This window comes from Lampetra planeri, chromosome 41 (assembly GCF_965212315.1).
Source record: "Lampetra planeri chromosome 41, kcLamPlan1.2.h2, whole genome shotgun sequence".
NCBI classification, from domain to species: domain Eukaryota; kingdom Metazoa; phylum Chordata; class Hyperoartia; order Petromyzontiformes; family Petromyzontidae; genus Lampetra; species Lampetra planeri.
This window is the reverse complement of record NC_136147.1, coordinates 10071961-10088219: the sequence shown is the minus strand read 5'-3', so window position 1 is coordinate 10088219 and position 16259 is coordinate 10071961. Positions and strand designations below refer to the sequence as shown.

At 51.5% G+C, this 16259-nt stretch overlaps 1 protein-coding gene across 1 annotated transcript in view; it reads left to right on the top strand.

Moving 5' to 3' along the window:
- CXCL14 (C-X-C motif chemokine ligand 14) overlaps positions 1-13960 on the top strand; it is a 50477-nt gene extending 36517 nt beyond the window's left edge. The window contains exon 4 of the mRNA XM_078613571.1: positions 12802-13960. Within this exon, the coding sequence (XP_078469697.1) occupies positions 12802-12826 (25 nt within the window). The 3' untranslated portion in view covers positions 12827-13960. The remainder of the gene's footprint in view (positions 1-12801) is intronic.
- Positions 13961-16259: the final 2299 nt, after the last annotated feature.

The following is a 16259-nucleotide window of genomic DNA, read 5'->3' as shown; positions in this document are numbered from 1 at the left end:
GGAGTGTTGCATCTTTATGGGGATGGAGTGTTGCATCTGTATGGGATGGAGTGTTGCATCTGTATGGGGGTGGAGTGTTGCTTCTGTATGGGATGGAGTGTTGCATCTGTATGGGATGGAGTGTTGCTTCTGTATGGGGATGAAGTGTTGCTTCTGCATGGGATGGAGTGTTGCTTCTGTATGGGGATGGAGTGTTGCATCTGCATAGGGATGGAGTGTTGCATCTGTATGGGATGGAGTGTTGCATCTGTATGGGGATGAAGTGTTGCTTCTGCATGGGATGGAGTGTTGCATCTGTATGGGGATGGAGTGTTGCATCTGTATGGGATGGAGTGTTGCATCTGTCTGGGATGGAGTGTTGCTTCTGTATAGGATGGAGTGTTGCATCTGTATGGGGATGGAGTGTTGCATCTGCATGGGGATGAAGTGTTGCATCTGTATGGGATGGAGTGTTGCTTCTGTATGGAATGGAGTGTTGCTTCTGTATGGGATGGAGTGTTGCATCTGTATGGGATGGAGTGTTGCATCTGTATCGGATGGAGTGTTGCATTTGTATGGGAATGGAGTGTTGCATCTGTATGGGATGGAGTGTTGCTTCTGTATGGGGATGGAGTGTTGCTTCTGTATGGGGATGGAGTGTTGCTTCTGCATGGGATGGAGTGTTGCATCTGTATGGGATGGAGTGTTGCATCTGTATGGGATGGAGTGTTGCATCTTTATGGGGATGGAGTGTTGCATCTGTATGGGATGGAGTGTTGCATCTGTATGGGATGGAGTGTTGCATCTGTATGGGGGTGGAGTGTTGCTTCTGTATGGGATGGAGTGTTGCATCTGTATGGGGGTGGAGTGTTGATTCTGTATGGGATGGAGTGTTGCATCTGTATGGGATGGAGCGTTGCATCTGTATGGGATGGAGTGTTGCATCTGTATGGGGGTGGAGTGTTGCTTCTGTATGGGATGGAGTGTTGCATCTGTATGGGGGTGGAGTGTTGATTCTGTATGGGATGGAGCGTTGCATCTGTATGGGATGGAGCGTTGCATCTGTATGGGATTGAGTGTTGCTTCTGTATGGGATGGAGTGTTGAATCTGTATAGGATGGAGTGTTGCATCTGTATGGGATGGAGCGTTGCATCTGTATGGGATGGAGCGTTGCATCTGTATGGGATTGAGTGTTGCTTCTGTATGGGATGGAGTGTTGCTTCTGTATGGGGGTGGAGTGTTGCATCTGTATGGGGATGGAGTGTTGCAACTGTATGGGATGGAGTGTTGCATCTGTATGGGATGGAGTGTTGCATCTGTATGGGATGGAGTGTTGCTTCTGTATGGGAGGTTCGGGAAGGATCCCCCTAGACAGTTGCAGGTAGTCGCCCTCCAGCAACAACGGAGGGTGGAGGAGTGACGCTCACAATAATGGGCGGAGTGCCGGGCGGCTAAAACGCAGCGAGGTGGCACAGTGGGCAGCACAGGTGGTGCATCTGCCAGTCATCTCAGTCGGTCAACTCGTGGTACCTGGGTCTTGTTCCGTGGTCTCCTATCAGCAGCGAGCCTTCGACACTTCACGTGGCCTCAAGGTGCACCTAGCTTGGCACAAGCGCCGTGGTTGACGTTGCCGCTACTTAGTGGCGAACGGAGGTTGCTGTTGTGTGCTCGCGTGTGTGAGTGGGAGTGCGCGCGTGTAACTCGGGGCGGTAGTGTAGTGGTTAGCGCGCCGCTGCGCTACGAACCCGGCGATCCGAGTTCTATTCCTGCTCAAGGTCAACACCCGTGACGATTATCTGAACAAGTCTGGGGCCTCAAACCATCGTCACGATGGAGACAAAGGCGGCCGGGCGTGGTGCTGGCCACCCATCCCTTCGTGTGCTGTGCCGTGGGTGCTCGCTAACAGCACTTGCCCCTCCAGTCTGTTAAGGCTGCACGGGAGATCTTTGGCTCTGTGTGTGAGTGCATTTTTGTGTGAATGCACACGCGCCGCGGCTCACCCCCTCACTGCGCCGTGTCACCACGCGATTTACGAGCGGCTGATTTATCGGCTGTGCGTGTGGGGAGCGGTGGCGCAACGGTTAGCACACTGCGTTGAGAACCCGGCGACCCCGAGTTCGAGTCCAGCCCAGAGCCAACACCCAGCAACGAATTTGTGAAATGATCATGGCCTTCCCTAAGTGGACTCGGGAGACAAAGGTGGCTGAGAAAGGGGTGATGCTGGCCACCCACCCCCCCATTCGTGCGCCGTGCTGGCCTTAACAGTTTTTTGCCACTTCCTAACCACAAACATTTGCCCCAACAGCCCCGTGTTGGCAACACGGAGTGACGGGGGGGGGTTGTCTTTGTTGTCCGCGGAGCGTGATCGCAGTCTGGCCCGATCCCAGCACTGGTCTTCTGGGTTCACGGTGGCCTCCGGCGAACCCTCGCTGAGGTCTCACGGCCAGCGGGGGAGCGTGCCGGTTCGGCGGGCTCCCATCCACGTGGCAACCCTGACTCCGCCCGGTGTCAACCCTTGGTGGTTCCCACGGAAGTATCTGTTCTCCCGGGGGAACAGATATTTGTTCCAAACTACCGAACATTTGGGTTGCGTTCAGTGGTTGGGTTCAGGCGTTCGGAGTTGGGTTCAGGGTTTAGGGGTTGGGTTCAAGAGTTAGGGGTTGGGTTCGGGGGTAGGGTTGGGATTATCTGGATTTTCCCCCCACTCTTAAGCTGATGGATAGCTAGGTACCTTGGTGGATAGATGGGTAGGCAAGTGGGCATGTGGATCGATGGATGAGCGAGTCGGTGGGTAAGCTACCCGTGCAGCTTAGAGTGGTGTGGGGGAGTTGACAAAATATGAGCTGGGCAGGAATGTCCCAGGGGTCATTTATTGGGGCCTGCCGAGCTCGCTTACCCAGCGGTAGTGGAAACGCAGCAACTGACGACCCCGGCAGCACCCCCCCCCCCCCCCCCCATATCGAGCCAGGCCGCGTGAGCGCCTGTGCAGTGGCACGGTGTGGTTGGGTAGGGGGCCCTTGCGGTGTGAGAAATGGAGCGGGGGGGGGGGCTGTCCAATGTCTCCCTCTCGCCATGGCCCGTCGCCCCGAGTTCCACTGTGCGGTTGCCTCCTCGCCCGCGGTCACTGCGCTCTGCGTGAACGGCCTCGGTGGGGCCTCGTGGACGGCGGCATCGAGATGACCTGCCGCCTTGCGAGGCTCTTTGAAGGTGGAGGAGGAGGAGAGACTCCGGTGTTGGGTTTCTCTGTTGCCACGAGGGGTTAGTGCGGGGTACACGAGGACACGCTGCGGTGTGTAACTACATCAGCAGTAGGGAGAGAAAGGTGGCCCAGCGTGGTGTTGACCACCCAACCCTCGTGTGCCGTGTTTGCCACGGAGCAGTTGTTGCATGGCATGGCCCCTTTCTACCTGCAAAACCGCAGAGAGAGAAAGCATCCGTTTGTGACGTTCTGGTGCATCTCAGGGTGTCCCACTGTAAGCGCCGCTGACCGTAGCAAGAATCAACACTGTGCATCGTATGATGACGACGAGGTGCAGCTGCCAGTTGCTTTGTCGAGTAGCATGGCAGCGAGGCCATCAAGACGTTCTCAACCATGTCCACACGTGACATCCAACATGCTCACAGATCTCCATTGTCGTGCGGTAGATGCTCCCTCTACTCCGTTCCAAACGGTCTCGTGGCTGAGCAGATGCTGGGCTCTACAGCGCAGCCTCTCAATGCCCCTTTGGCACCGGTCATCCAACTCAAGGTTGCCGCTCTTCTCACCTAACGAAGCACCGCATGGCTCCTTTAGCTACCTGCACAACCGCATCTCCCTCTAATCCTCAGGCACATTCTGCACACTCCGATCCACTGGAAAGGCGACACTTGCCCACCCCAGGGATTGTTCACCCGAAGCTTTCTCGAATGCAGCCCCAAAAATCAGACATTCGAAACGTGCCCAGGGTCTCCCAGTTCAATTGTCTGTGTAAGACGCACCTATTCAGACTTGTCTTCCCATAAAATTTAAAATGTAATTTTTAATGTGTTTCTTTAGTTATTATTTGTTTTCTTTTTCTATGTATTTCGTTCATGCGATTCGTTGCGCAATGGTTGCACTTCTGCACGCAGGACTGCAATTTCATTCGCTCAGTCGGCGTTCGCCTCGTTTGCTGCTCTATGCCTCCGGCACCGCTCGTTTTCTGCGGTAACGTGCACACCGATGCCTCATAATTGAGGGCGATATTGACACGTAAAATAAAGATCAATTGATTGTTTGATCTTCGTGTGGGTAGGTGGGAGTATTGGTGGGTAGGCAGATGTGTAGTTAGGTGGGTTGGTAGGTAGGCAAATACGTGGATAGGTAAGTGGATAGGTGGGTGGTTGGTAAGGTATGTTCTATAGTTAGATAGATAGCTATATATGTGGATATATGTATGTTGAAGTTCTTTGATACAGTATGTAGCCAACCTTGCTAATCGGAGGTTCGGGAAAGGACAACAATCTAAGAGACAAAAAGCAGTTTTAAATTAACGAATAGGTGGGTAGGCAAATGGATAGGTAGGTGTTACCTTGGTTGGTGGATTGGTGGATAGTTGGGTAAGTAGATAGATAGATAGATGGGTAGGTGGGTACGTACGTGGGAGGATAGGTGAGTGCGTAGGTCGCTAGGTAGGTGGTTGGCTAGATGGATAGGTAGGTGGGTGGGGGGGAGGTGCATAGGAGAATAGGCAGATAACTGTCCCCAAGTTTTCTGATTGGCATCTGTTCACAAAACACGAAGCCGAGTGTAAAGTTTCCCACGCCCTGGATTCGGTTTCACGCTGTTGTCGCACATAGTGTGAGCGAGCACTGACTAAGGTCGGCACGGCGTTTGAGGCGGTGGGGTGGCCATCACCACCCCGGGCTACCTTTGTCTCCCGAGTGGTGATGTTTACACACCGCACCAAGTACTCACTTGAGGCTGAGTCGATCTAGGTGAGGCTCACGACCGGTTCAGATATAATCGTCACCGGCGTTGGCCAAGTTGCGGGAATCGAAAACGGGTCGCCGGGGTTCATAGCGCAGCGCGCTAACCACTACACTACCACTGCCCCCCACCCCGCCCCAGCAAGAGTATGAAAACAGACGCTCAATCCAATCGAGTCTTTTCTTGGCGTGCCTGGGAAGTGGGAGACGACGTCTTGTGATTTACTGCACGATGCTCAAAGCACATCGCACCGCCACCGCCGCTGCTGCTGCCAACATTTTCGCGATGGTTTTGTGTTTTATTGTTTTATGGCCTCCGCGGCACGCGGTCCTAATGACGCTCACATTGCTCCAGCGACAAGTTGAAGCCGCCACACGTTTTTTTTTCATTTCAACCGCCAAAGAAGCACTCGCGCAGTTAGGATCTCGCCATGTGTGACTTTCACGGCCGCCTTCATCTCCAAATCTACCAACCCACCCCCGCCCCCGTGGTTTGACCAGATCCTCCTTCTATCGCCCACATCGCTTCCACTTTGCTCTTAATGGATGTTTGGCTTTCGTCGGTTTGCCGGGTGGGTCGCACCGTGTGGTGGTGAAGATGGCATGTGGAGTTGAAGATGCTGTGAGGCGTTGAAGATGCCATGTGGTGAACGTGCAGGACCATTACACTTTTTGTCCTCTGTCGCCGGTTATTTATTTATTACTTTAGCCGTCCCATCGGGAGTGGCGTCCAGAGGCTGATGATTCGTCCTCAAGTGACTTCTCCAGTCGTGCTCGGGAACGGCCCTGGACGATAGAGGAGATCTTGATTTGAAGCTTTCGTGACTGCAGGAACTCTTTGGTTCTTTTGGTAAAGTCACGTAGGTAGAAAAATTAAATAGAACAAAAAATAATATATCACGACGTTTCAATCGCAACATAAGCGGTCATCCTCAGGTGGAAAATTCGACTTCTATAATCGAATCGACCAAGCAGCTCTTTCTTAAACCTTCGGCTGCTAGACCACCCAGATTTTATGATCTTCCAAAAAATCCATAAAGAAGGTACTCCACTCCGTCCTATCGTTTCTACCTTCAACTCGCCTACCTACAAACTGGCCCGATTTCTGTCTGAGATCCTGCTTCCATTCACGGGCAAGACCACCTCAGCAGTACTTAATTCAGCTCACTTGGTTTCTCTAACCAAGGACATTTCACTCCAGATGATTTGCTTGTCAGATTCGATGTAGTCTCTCTGTTCACCAAGGTACCTGACACCATAGCAACCATTGAAGTCTTGGTCCAACAGGGACTGCATCCTGATGTACCAACTTTGGTGAGTCACTGCCTTATCAACACTTCATCTGGAATGGTACATTCTACAAACAAAATGAAGGTACCCCTATGGGGTTTTCCCTTATCAGATAAATTTGAAACAAATGCCATCCTGACATCCACCCTACGTCCTTTCCTGTGGAAGAGATACGTAGATGACACTTTCATCATCTGGCCACATGGCCAGCCAGCACTGAACCAGTTTTTCAACCACATCAATTCCATAAACCCATCCATCAAATTCACCATGGAAGTGGAAAATGATGGAAAGCTACCATTCCTGGATGTTTTGATCGAGAAGAGGCCTGATGGCTCGTTGGGACACTTTACAGGAAAGCCACCCACACGGATGCCTATCTAAAGCCTGACTTCCACCACCATTCGGCCCAAAAGAACTCCCTTATCAAAACACTACACCATAGGACCCGCTGCATTTCCGACCAGCGCCACCTAGCCAGTGAACTTGAGCACGTACACCAAGCCCTCAAGATGAATGGATACTCAGACCGCACAATCTGCAAAGCTGTCTCCCCAGCCATGGGGAGACAACCATCTGAGGAACCAATCAAAACCATCACCTTGCCATACATAGCAGGTGCTACCAAAAAGATTTCCAAAATCTTAAAGAAATACAAGATCTAGGTCCGATTCAATACAGTACACAAAATCCGTGATTTGATCCCTTTTGTGAAGGATTTCATTCCTGACATGCAATACCCTAGTGTCTACAAACTAAGTTGTGGCTGCGGCAGTAGTTACATTGGGGAAACGAAACGACATGTCTCGGACTGTGTTCGCGAACACAAGGCAGATTTGAAACACGGCAGAACCAATACCTCTGCAGTGGCTGATCATTGTTATAACGCAGTGGGCTCGCACAATATTGTTTTTTCCGAGACCAAGTTACTATGCAAACCTTCGGGCTACCATCAAAGATTTGTCCATGAAGCCATCCAGATATATAAACAGAAAATTTTAACCAAGAAGATGGGAATAAGCTGAGCAATCATTGGAAGGACGTTATTAACCAAGCAAAGTCGTAACTTGCTGTGGTGCTTCCATTCTTCCCTGCCGTTTGGCTGTTATCTCCGACTCTCTGAGTTGCATTGCCCTGTTAGGTGCCTCTGCATTAACGGGCTGGGGTCTCACTAACATGGCCATCTCTGCTCCCTTAGCCTCGATGTATCGATGGTTCTGGCTGTGTGATGGGCTTTGTGTCTCACTGGCGCAATCACCGTTGCGGTGGTTCTCTTGCGTGGACGCACTTGCCTCACAGCGCAGTTGACAGCGCCGCAGCTTGTGTTACACATAGACATGACATTAACTTACTAATCCCCCTAATCTCCCTGCCTAATTTCTCCCATCAACATAGTGCTAATCTCTCATGAACACTGCTGTTGTACGCTTATGCGGGGATGATACTCTTACGCAGCGACAGAAGCTCATTTCATGCGAATCCATCTCCCTAATCTCTCTCTCCCTAATCTCCCCCATTAACACAACTGACGTGCTTGTGTCCGGGGATGGAATTCCATTCCAGCTGAGACCCCGCTTGCTTGCCCATCGCCGCATATATAAACTTGTTGTTACTGCTCTCTCGCTGGTTCAGCAGTTCTACTGCTGGATTGTTTTTTCCACCTGAAGACGACCGCTTGTGTTGCGATCGAAACGTCGTGATGTTATTTTTGGTTTTATTTTATTTTTCTACCTACGTGACTTTACCGAAAGAACCAAAGAGGATAGAGGAGATGATGGTGATGATGATGAAAATGCCACTGAGATCTTTCCTTCCCCCCTCACTTCAATAACCGTCTCTCATCCAAATCACACTCTCTAATTCACACTCTCGTGTGCTCTGCCATCCCTTTATAATCCACTGCTGGATGAAACCTTTACCCTCCCCCCCTCCTATCCTAATGCGGTGTCGGTCATATGGAGAGTTGGACCATACCTCACCATGGCAGTTTAACACGTAGGCTTTCGCGACTAATATTATTCATAATCAACGTTTTTGGGTTTAGATCGCGTTATTTATAAATGTGTCGTAACCCTCCACCACCTGACACGGCCAATCAGTAAAAAAGTGTCACGTTGACAAAAGACAAATAGTTCACTGCTTTAACCCACCGGTGTGTTGAAGTGTGAAACCACAACATTTACAATTTTTGAGTACGACGTTTCGCTGGTAATTGCATCCAGCATCATCGGGCAATTCGCCAGAATGGTGAGGCTCTGCTCTGTCTCCCGTGCCAGTCAGTGTGGATTGGTGAATGAGGGGACCCGGAACCGGTTAAGATAAGGCCCAATGTTGATATTGGTCATGTGCAGGAATCAAACTCGTGTTTGTGTAGTGCAGTGTGCTAACCACTGCGTCGCCGGCCCACCCAAAGCCATCTGACTTCCTAACGAGTCTGGCTGTTTAGGCATTCATCCTCGCGGCTTGGCGATGCAACATTGCATGTGCACTCACTGTCGACCGGTTTGATACCTGAGACCATCAACTCTCTCTCCACTTAAGAACCCAATTTTCAATGCATGGAGATGAGTTGAGCGCGATGAGTGGAATAATATGAGGAGTGGAGTGAGATGAGTGGAGTGAGATGAGTGGAGTGAGATGAGTGGAGTGAGATGAGTGGAGTGAGATGAGTGGAGTGAGATGAGTGGAGTGAGATGAGTGGAGTGAGATGAGTGGAGTGAGATGAGTGGAGTGAGATGAGTGGAGTGAGATGAGTGGAGTGAGATGAGAAACGGGGTGAGGTGAGTGGAGTGAGATAAGGAGTGGAGTGAGATGAGTGTAGTGAGATAAGAAGTGGAGTGAGATGAGTGGAATGAGATGAGGAATGTGAGTGGAATGAGATGAGGAGTGGAGTGAGATGAGTGGAGCGAGCGGGGTGAAATGTGCAGTGCATTGGCAGCCTCACTGATCCGGCTCGTAGTCTCAGCCGTCTCGTTTCAGCCAATGGAAGAAAAAACCCCTAATACAAACAAACCGAGTGGCTTCGTCACTGTCTGAGAATCTGAAGAGGAGCGCGAAACGAGGCCGCACTGGAAGCAGCCGCAGCAGCAGCTGTGCTGCCTAAAGAGCGTTGGCGGGCAGGGGGTGCCTTGGCCCCGCCTGGCGGCTCTCGCTACGAGTTGGGGCCCCCTTTGACAGCCACCATGAGATATGTTTTCAACAACAGTGTAAAAGAACAAAACGCTTATTTAAAACGCGGTTTATATTTGTTATGAAAATGCTTTCATTTACGTTCCACGTTTTATTTTCATTTAATTAATTAACATAACATTGCAAAGAGGTACTAAGGAGCTGTAGTTGCGAAGACGGAGCACCCCTACAGCGTTAAATATCCAACACCGTGAACGTAACGACGTCATTGGGACCGTGTGAGATACTTAAATACTGGGGGGCCCCACCTGACCGATTTCCACACCCCCTGAGGTGATGATGTAGCTACTACGCCACTGATACTGTGGTTGTGGAGGCCGCCGTCCACCCCACCGCCCTCGCTGGGCAGGTGGGGCGTGACGTCCGCCCCTTACACTCCCTCCTCCACCGCATTGATCGGCTCCCGCCGGGCCCCCGCCGACCGGGTGATCGGCCCCCCCGTGCCAGCGCCCTCTCTGAGGGACATCGCTACACTGCTGGCTCACCGCTGCATGGAGTTAACCCACACTCACCCGTGTACACCACAGCCAACGCTAACGCAGGGCCGCGCTCGCACCTGCGGGCGATTATCTTCTAACGCACGCGTGCGCGCGCACGCTGCGGCTCCGCGTTCACTCTCCCGCGCACACCGCCACTCGCGCTAACGCGGTGGACAGCGGCACGCTAGCGCCTGCACCTGCGAGCGATTATCTCAATGCGCGCTCGTGCTGCGGCTCCGCCCTCACTCTCGCCGCACATCCGCCCACACAGCCGCTCCACACAGGAATGACAGACACCACACCGATGCTCTGTGCTAACTTTTATTCGCGGCACATATACACACTCGCTGGCGGAATATTTCACGAGAAGAGCCTAGCCTAACGCTGCCTAAGTGCCCAGTCACTCACACGTCCTACCACGTACCTCTAAGCTCGTCCTTCGGAGGGAGAAGGACGAGAGAAAACTTTACCTATCACTGCCTCGTAGCAGCACTCGCTGGCATCACACGGATGCTGCGAGCGGCGCGAGGAGGCAGGACGGCAGGGAGTGGGCCTTGGCGTCCCAGAGTCCGAAAATGGCCCCGGCTACTCTGTTTATTCCCTTAACTTCAAAGGCCCAGGGTGACGTCGTACCGCGCGGCCAATTGTGCGCTTACCTGTGATCGTTCTTGCACTTGCATCTTTTCCTGCCTGGCCTATTCTATCTTCAAAGGCCCAGGGTGACGTCATACCGCGCAGCCAATTGTGCGCTTACCTGCGCCGTCCTCATGTTACCGTGTCTCTCATTGCCCGTTGTCTGGAAGAGCGTCTGGCTGGCGAACACACCCTGCGAGTGTGTATTCGGTATGGGGGCGGCAGTGGCGCTGCGATTCTCCTGACCTCATGCTCTTCTTGCTTAATGTTCCACCCTCAGTTCTTCCCCCAATGTCGTGAATAACTTATTGTGGTTGGCCCAGTGAACCTTTTCTTTCTGCGCCCATACAATTTTAAGCCAATTTAGGGGCACCGCAATGTGACTTGTCCTGCGAGGGTCGGCCAATTTCCTGGCACCGGGAAACCATGGGACTTTCCTCCTAGGGACCCTTTCGATGAAAACCCGTTGCACCAGGCGATGCCCCAACAGGACACTCCGTGTGTGCGCTGCATGTTGGGTGCTCGGTGTGTGTGCTGCGTGTGTGCGCTGCATGTTGGGTGCTCCGTGTGTGTGCTCGGCGTGGGGCCAGGGGGAGTCGCGGCACTGGCAGAGTTGCTCCACGGCCGTGGCACCACATGGTCACCACGCCACTGATAATGTCGTCACTACGCCACTGATAATGTCGTCACCACGCCACTGATAATGTCATCACTACGCCACTGATAATGTCATCACTACGCCACTGATAATGTCGTCACTACGCCACTGACCCCCTGCGTCTCTACTCTCGCCGTGCTCCAAGCCTCGCGCGGCCACCCGTCCGTAACTCTGCGGGGAGACGCTGCTGCCCACGTTGCATGAGATCACGAGGGACCTGACCCCCCAGGGTGTGACTGTGGCCGCAGGCTTCCAGACCGCGGAGCGTGTACCACAATCAACCCGCCCACTGAGGTCTGTTGCGCGAGGCGATTCAATCCTACACTCGGCATCTTAGGAAGCCACTGAGCGGATTGCCAAACGAGACGCATCACGTTGGGACGATTACTCCGTCGCACGAAACAACGAAGGAACCCGTTGCGTCATTTGGCAACCAGTTCAGTCACCGGTCTCTTGTACGATCGCTGCCTCTCCAGGCGGTCGCGTCGTCAGTACCCACCAGCCGTGCGTATGTGTTTGTATGTTTGACACAGTAGGGGGCACAGGTGGTGCATTGGCAAGTCATCTCTTCGGTCGACCCGTGGCATCTGGGTCTGCCTCATGACCTCCTGCCAGCGGTCGTTCGATAATTCACGTCGCCTGAACGTGCACATAGCCTGGCACACAAGGGCCGTGGTGATGTCACCGCCACTTAGTGGCGAATGTCGTTTGTTGTTGTTGTGCGTTTGTTTATTTGTTTTTGCTCTACGGCGGGTAAACGCTTTCCTGGGCGTCTCCGTGCTCGTGCGATCGTAAAGGTCGCGCTCGCAATGCCTCGGCTCGTAACGAGCAGGTAGTCTGTCTCGGGAGGTTAGGGGGAGTCGGACCGGTTTGTGACGCAGTGGATGTGCCCATCGGGCCCAACAAAAGTTTCAAATCGAATGGAGCATCGAGACATCGGTGTCCCACCTCCCGTTCACAGCCCTGAACCGGTGGTGGCAATTTCGCGCCACGTGCCCTCGGTGGTGCGCATCGACGCTGGACGTCGTCCGTCGTCCGTCCCTCACTGCCGGCACAAACAATTCACCTCCCTGCCCGAGAAACTCGAGGACTGCGCATTTGTGTGTGGCCGACAGCTGGCGATGATGCGGGATTGGCGCGGCGCCTATCGTGAATAGCGCTCTTGCGCGGAAACTTTGTACCTCCCCGCCCAACCCAGGATGCGTTCAGCGGTCGTGGTTTCGCGTGTGAAATGCTTTCATGGCGATACGCTTGAAAACTTCCGTGCACTCGCAGGGAAAGAGCGCGGTCGAGCAGAACGCGTCGTCACGATGGGTGGTCGAGACTTGACCACGGAGTGGCAGAGCCGCTATTCGCCGCGGGAGCGATGGGACAGTTGAATCGAATCTGTGCAGGGACGATCGTGTCAATCGTGTGGACCGAGCTTTTATATTGGCCACTGCTCGATAACCGATCGTATCAATCGCGTGAGCCAGGCATGATATCGGCCACTGCTAGATAACCAATCTTATCACCGGATTGTAAGACGCACCCCCGACTTTTGCTTTAAAACACAGGGACAAGCCTGGTGCCATTCCGTGCGACTCTTCCTTCACTGCGTGCTCTGCTCACCTTTGTGCCCGCAGGACACACAAGATGTACTACCAGTGAGCGAGCCAGCCGGCTGGGGCGGGTGCTCATGGATGAACGACGGCTCGGGGCTCGCTCGGCCCCTCGCTGTCGGTAGAGAAGAGATACGCCGAGGCACACGACCGGAGAGTTGAAAAAAATGTACCCTCCATGACAATGGAACGGACCACAACTCCGCAAGGTGTCCCGAGTCCCGTGTTGAGCACCGACGTTCGCTCGCTTGGCGTTGGGTCGAACCATTATGTCTGTAGGGGTGTTTTATTTGCGTTGCTGGAAGTCGCTAACAATCGCCTTTTACACTTCCCTTACCCCGGCCTTCGTTGTCCCCTCCACAAATTCGTTCTTTGTGTTTTTTTTTATATGCACACGTAATGTAAACACATTGTATTGCTTTGTATGCAGTATATATTTTAAAACTGTCTGTGTGGTCTATTCATTATTCATATTTGCTGCATTATTTAAGAATCGCATCGGCCGAGTGTTGTTGCGCGCAGAGCCTTAGCCCGGCCGCATCAATTGGCTTGCACACTGAACGCTCAAAACGTCATTTAAACAGAGGAACGATTTCCTCTGCGCATCAATACTGCCGGGGTTTGTTTGTGGCGATTAAGTGAAACTAATTATACACACACACACTGTCACACACATCGATGAGCGCACGCCGATACGCACGCACACACTGACACATAAAAGCAGAAAAAAGACACACACATAGATGCACAAACACACTGACACGCAGATAAGACAAAAATCCCCCGGCACTAAACTACGACACTTATTATTTTACCAAGTAAGGCCCACTGAGCTATATAGCTCTTTTTCAGAAGCGACCTGGCCACACATAATAGAATTCACTCGTCTGCAATTGTTTAGACGTCGTCTGCTTCACAAATGAAATATGTTGTTTATTATGGATTTTGATGTGCTGAATTCAAATATGACAATTAAAACAATTGATTGGCTACTGCTCACAGGATATTTATGTTTTTACATTTTACGTCTTGTATATTGTGTAGATAGTGTTTTACGCATAAATTGTAAACCTTTTCACGTGTTTATGGTTGCTTTACATGATAACATGTCACCTGTCCTGTTCATGTAACACTTTAAAATCAGCAAAAGGGTTATATAAATAAAATGTATTATGAAACAAAAGGCAACAAACGATTATGTATATATATATAAGTACATAGTTTAGTCTTTATTCAGTGTCTACTCGGCGCTTCTTGGCTTGTCTCTTGTATTCATTACATGGAGCATCTCGTGTCACTGTCCAGCAATAGTCTGCAAGCATTGATGAACTCCATTTGCCCTGATAGCGTTTCCCCATTGTCGCAATGTCCTGGTGACATCGCTCGCCATGCTCGTCGCTCGCTGCTCTGCAGTTTGGTGGGATAAATCGAGATGAGATGCCTTGAGGTTTTACACCAACTCCCTGTAGTTGTCTGCTTTGTTGTTTCCGAGAAAATGTGTTGACACTTAACTGGAAGACTTTCCATGCCGTCTTTTCCCTGCCATGCAGTGCACTGTAAAATGCATCATCTCGAAGAAGTTCACGAATTTGAGGACCAACAAAGACACCTTCCTTCATCTTAGCTTCACTTAACCTTGGACATTTTCCACGGAGGTACTTGAAAGCTGCTTGTGTTTTGTCCATGGCTTTGACAAGGTTCTTCATCAGACCCAGGTTGATGTGTAAGGGTGGTAACATAATCTTCCTTTATTCAACAAGTGGTGGATGCTGAACACTTTTCCTCCCAGGCTCCAATGACTGTCGGAGTGGCTTCTCCCTTGCGACTCTTTGGCTGCCCCCATGCAGGCAGCCATTTAAAAAAAAAGTAAATCTTAAACATGATTGATCGTAAAGATAATTGATGAAATGTGGCAGGGAATGTCGTGGTAACAACGTGTACAACAGTAAAACTGTGTTGTTAAAGAATAACTACGGGAGACAAAAAACTAAACAGACGCAGTTTATTCCATCACATATTTTGTTTATTTAAGTCAGAATGTGTTTGTCATCTGTGTGTATACCAACGGCTGTGTTTGTGTACAATCAGCTGTGCGTGCGATGCGGCTCGAACTATTTTGGTCAAACACAAAACACAAAAAAGTGTCTCTTCTTTTTTTAAAAATTGCCGATTCTCTGCTCTGGAGAGTCACCCGATCCCAGATTCGGGGCGCAAACAAAATGTACAATCATGAATTGTACTTGAGGACACAAAACCTGGAAACATCACCAAGGAGATTAAACAGCGAAGACTGCAATGGCTATAGAGCCCATCTTCTAAGAATTTAACAGAACCGCGTCCCTAGCATTGCCCTGAGATGGACGACTTCGGGCAAAAAAGCACCTGCCGAAGAACCGTCGCCGAAGATCTTAGTTAGGTTAACCTCACGTGGGGTGAGGCACAGCATGGAGCCAAGGACAGGCACAGATGGAGAGAGCTCATTGTAGCCATATGTCCATCGGGGATGAAGAGGAGTAAGTAAGACTCGGGGCACATGTTTCCTCCCAAACGTGAGCCGTATTTTCACCAAATGTCATCACGAAGCTGCTCACCACATTATTATTACTATTAATAACCGCACACGGCACGGTTCAAAAACAACCCGGGTTTATTCAACTCGATCTCCCGGTTCTGAATCTGGTGTCAATTTTCACGTCGGATATGAGAATCAAACCAAACTAAAATATAACAACAGCAGCATCAACAACAAAAATAATAACCTGTCGCAGACGCTGAGACCCAATAGGAAGAAGGCACGGGTGGTTCACGATCTTTCACGACCTCTCGGAGTGATGCCCACCGCGAGACGCGCGGTTATTGCTCGCGCCCAGAGAGGGCCCGGTCCAAGCATCGAGAGAGGTCAAAGGTCTCGCCCCTTGTGGCCGCCTGTCCACTTCGAGTCTGCACAGTGGCCACACGCCGCTGCGCTCGGTGTTTCTGCTCAGGAGCGGTCACCTCCACTCAACTTGACCTGTTCCTTCTGCTCCCCTTGGGAAAATCGAATCGATGGCATTCCGTTTGTGCCCGGGGCCAGTCTGGCTGCGGCTGTCAGCTGCCATTTTTCTTTCTATCAGCAGCCGCTGTCCAGGGGTCACGTTCAGGCGAGGCCGCGCGCCGTCGCTGTTTCTCTGTCGGCTGTGGTAACCCCCACCCTGCCTCTGTGCCGACGTTGGCAGACCGAGATGGGGCGGCGTTCGCCTCTGCCTGGGTGGTTTGTTGGCGGTTTTCCCATTGTCTCAGAGCTAAGCTGGGTTGGCAAAACGCGAGAATTGGACGGTGGTGGCAGGCAACAGCACCTGAATTAACGTTTGTCCTGCGATTATCTTGTCTCCTTTCGTGTATTATTGATGGGTTTTGTGTTTCACCAAAGCTGCAAACGCACGCTCTTTAATTTCACAAGGAAAAAAAATATTGTATGTGGCCTTGTTATGCTGACTGCTGCG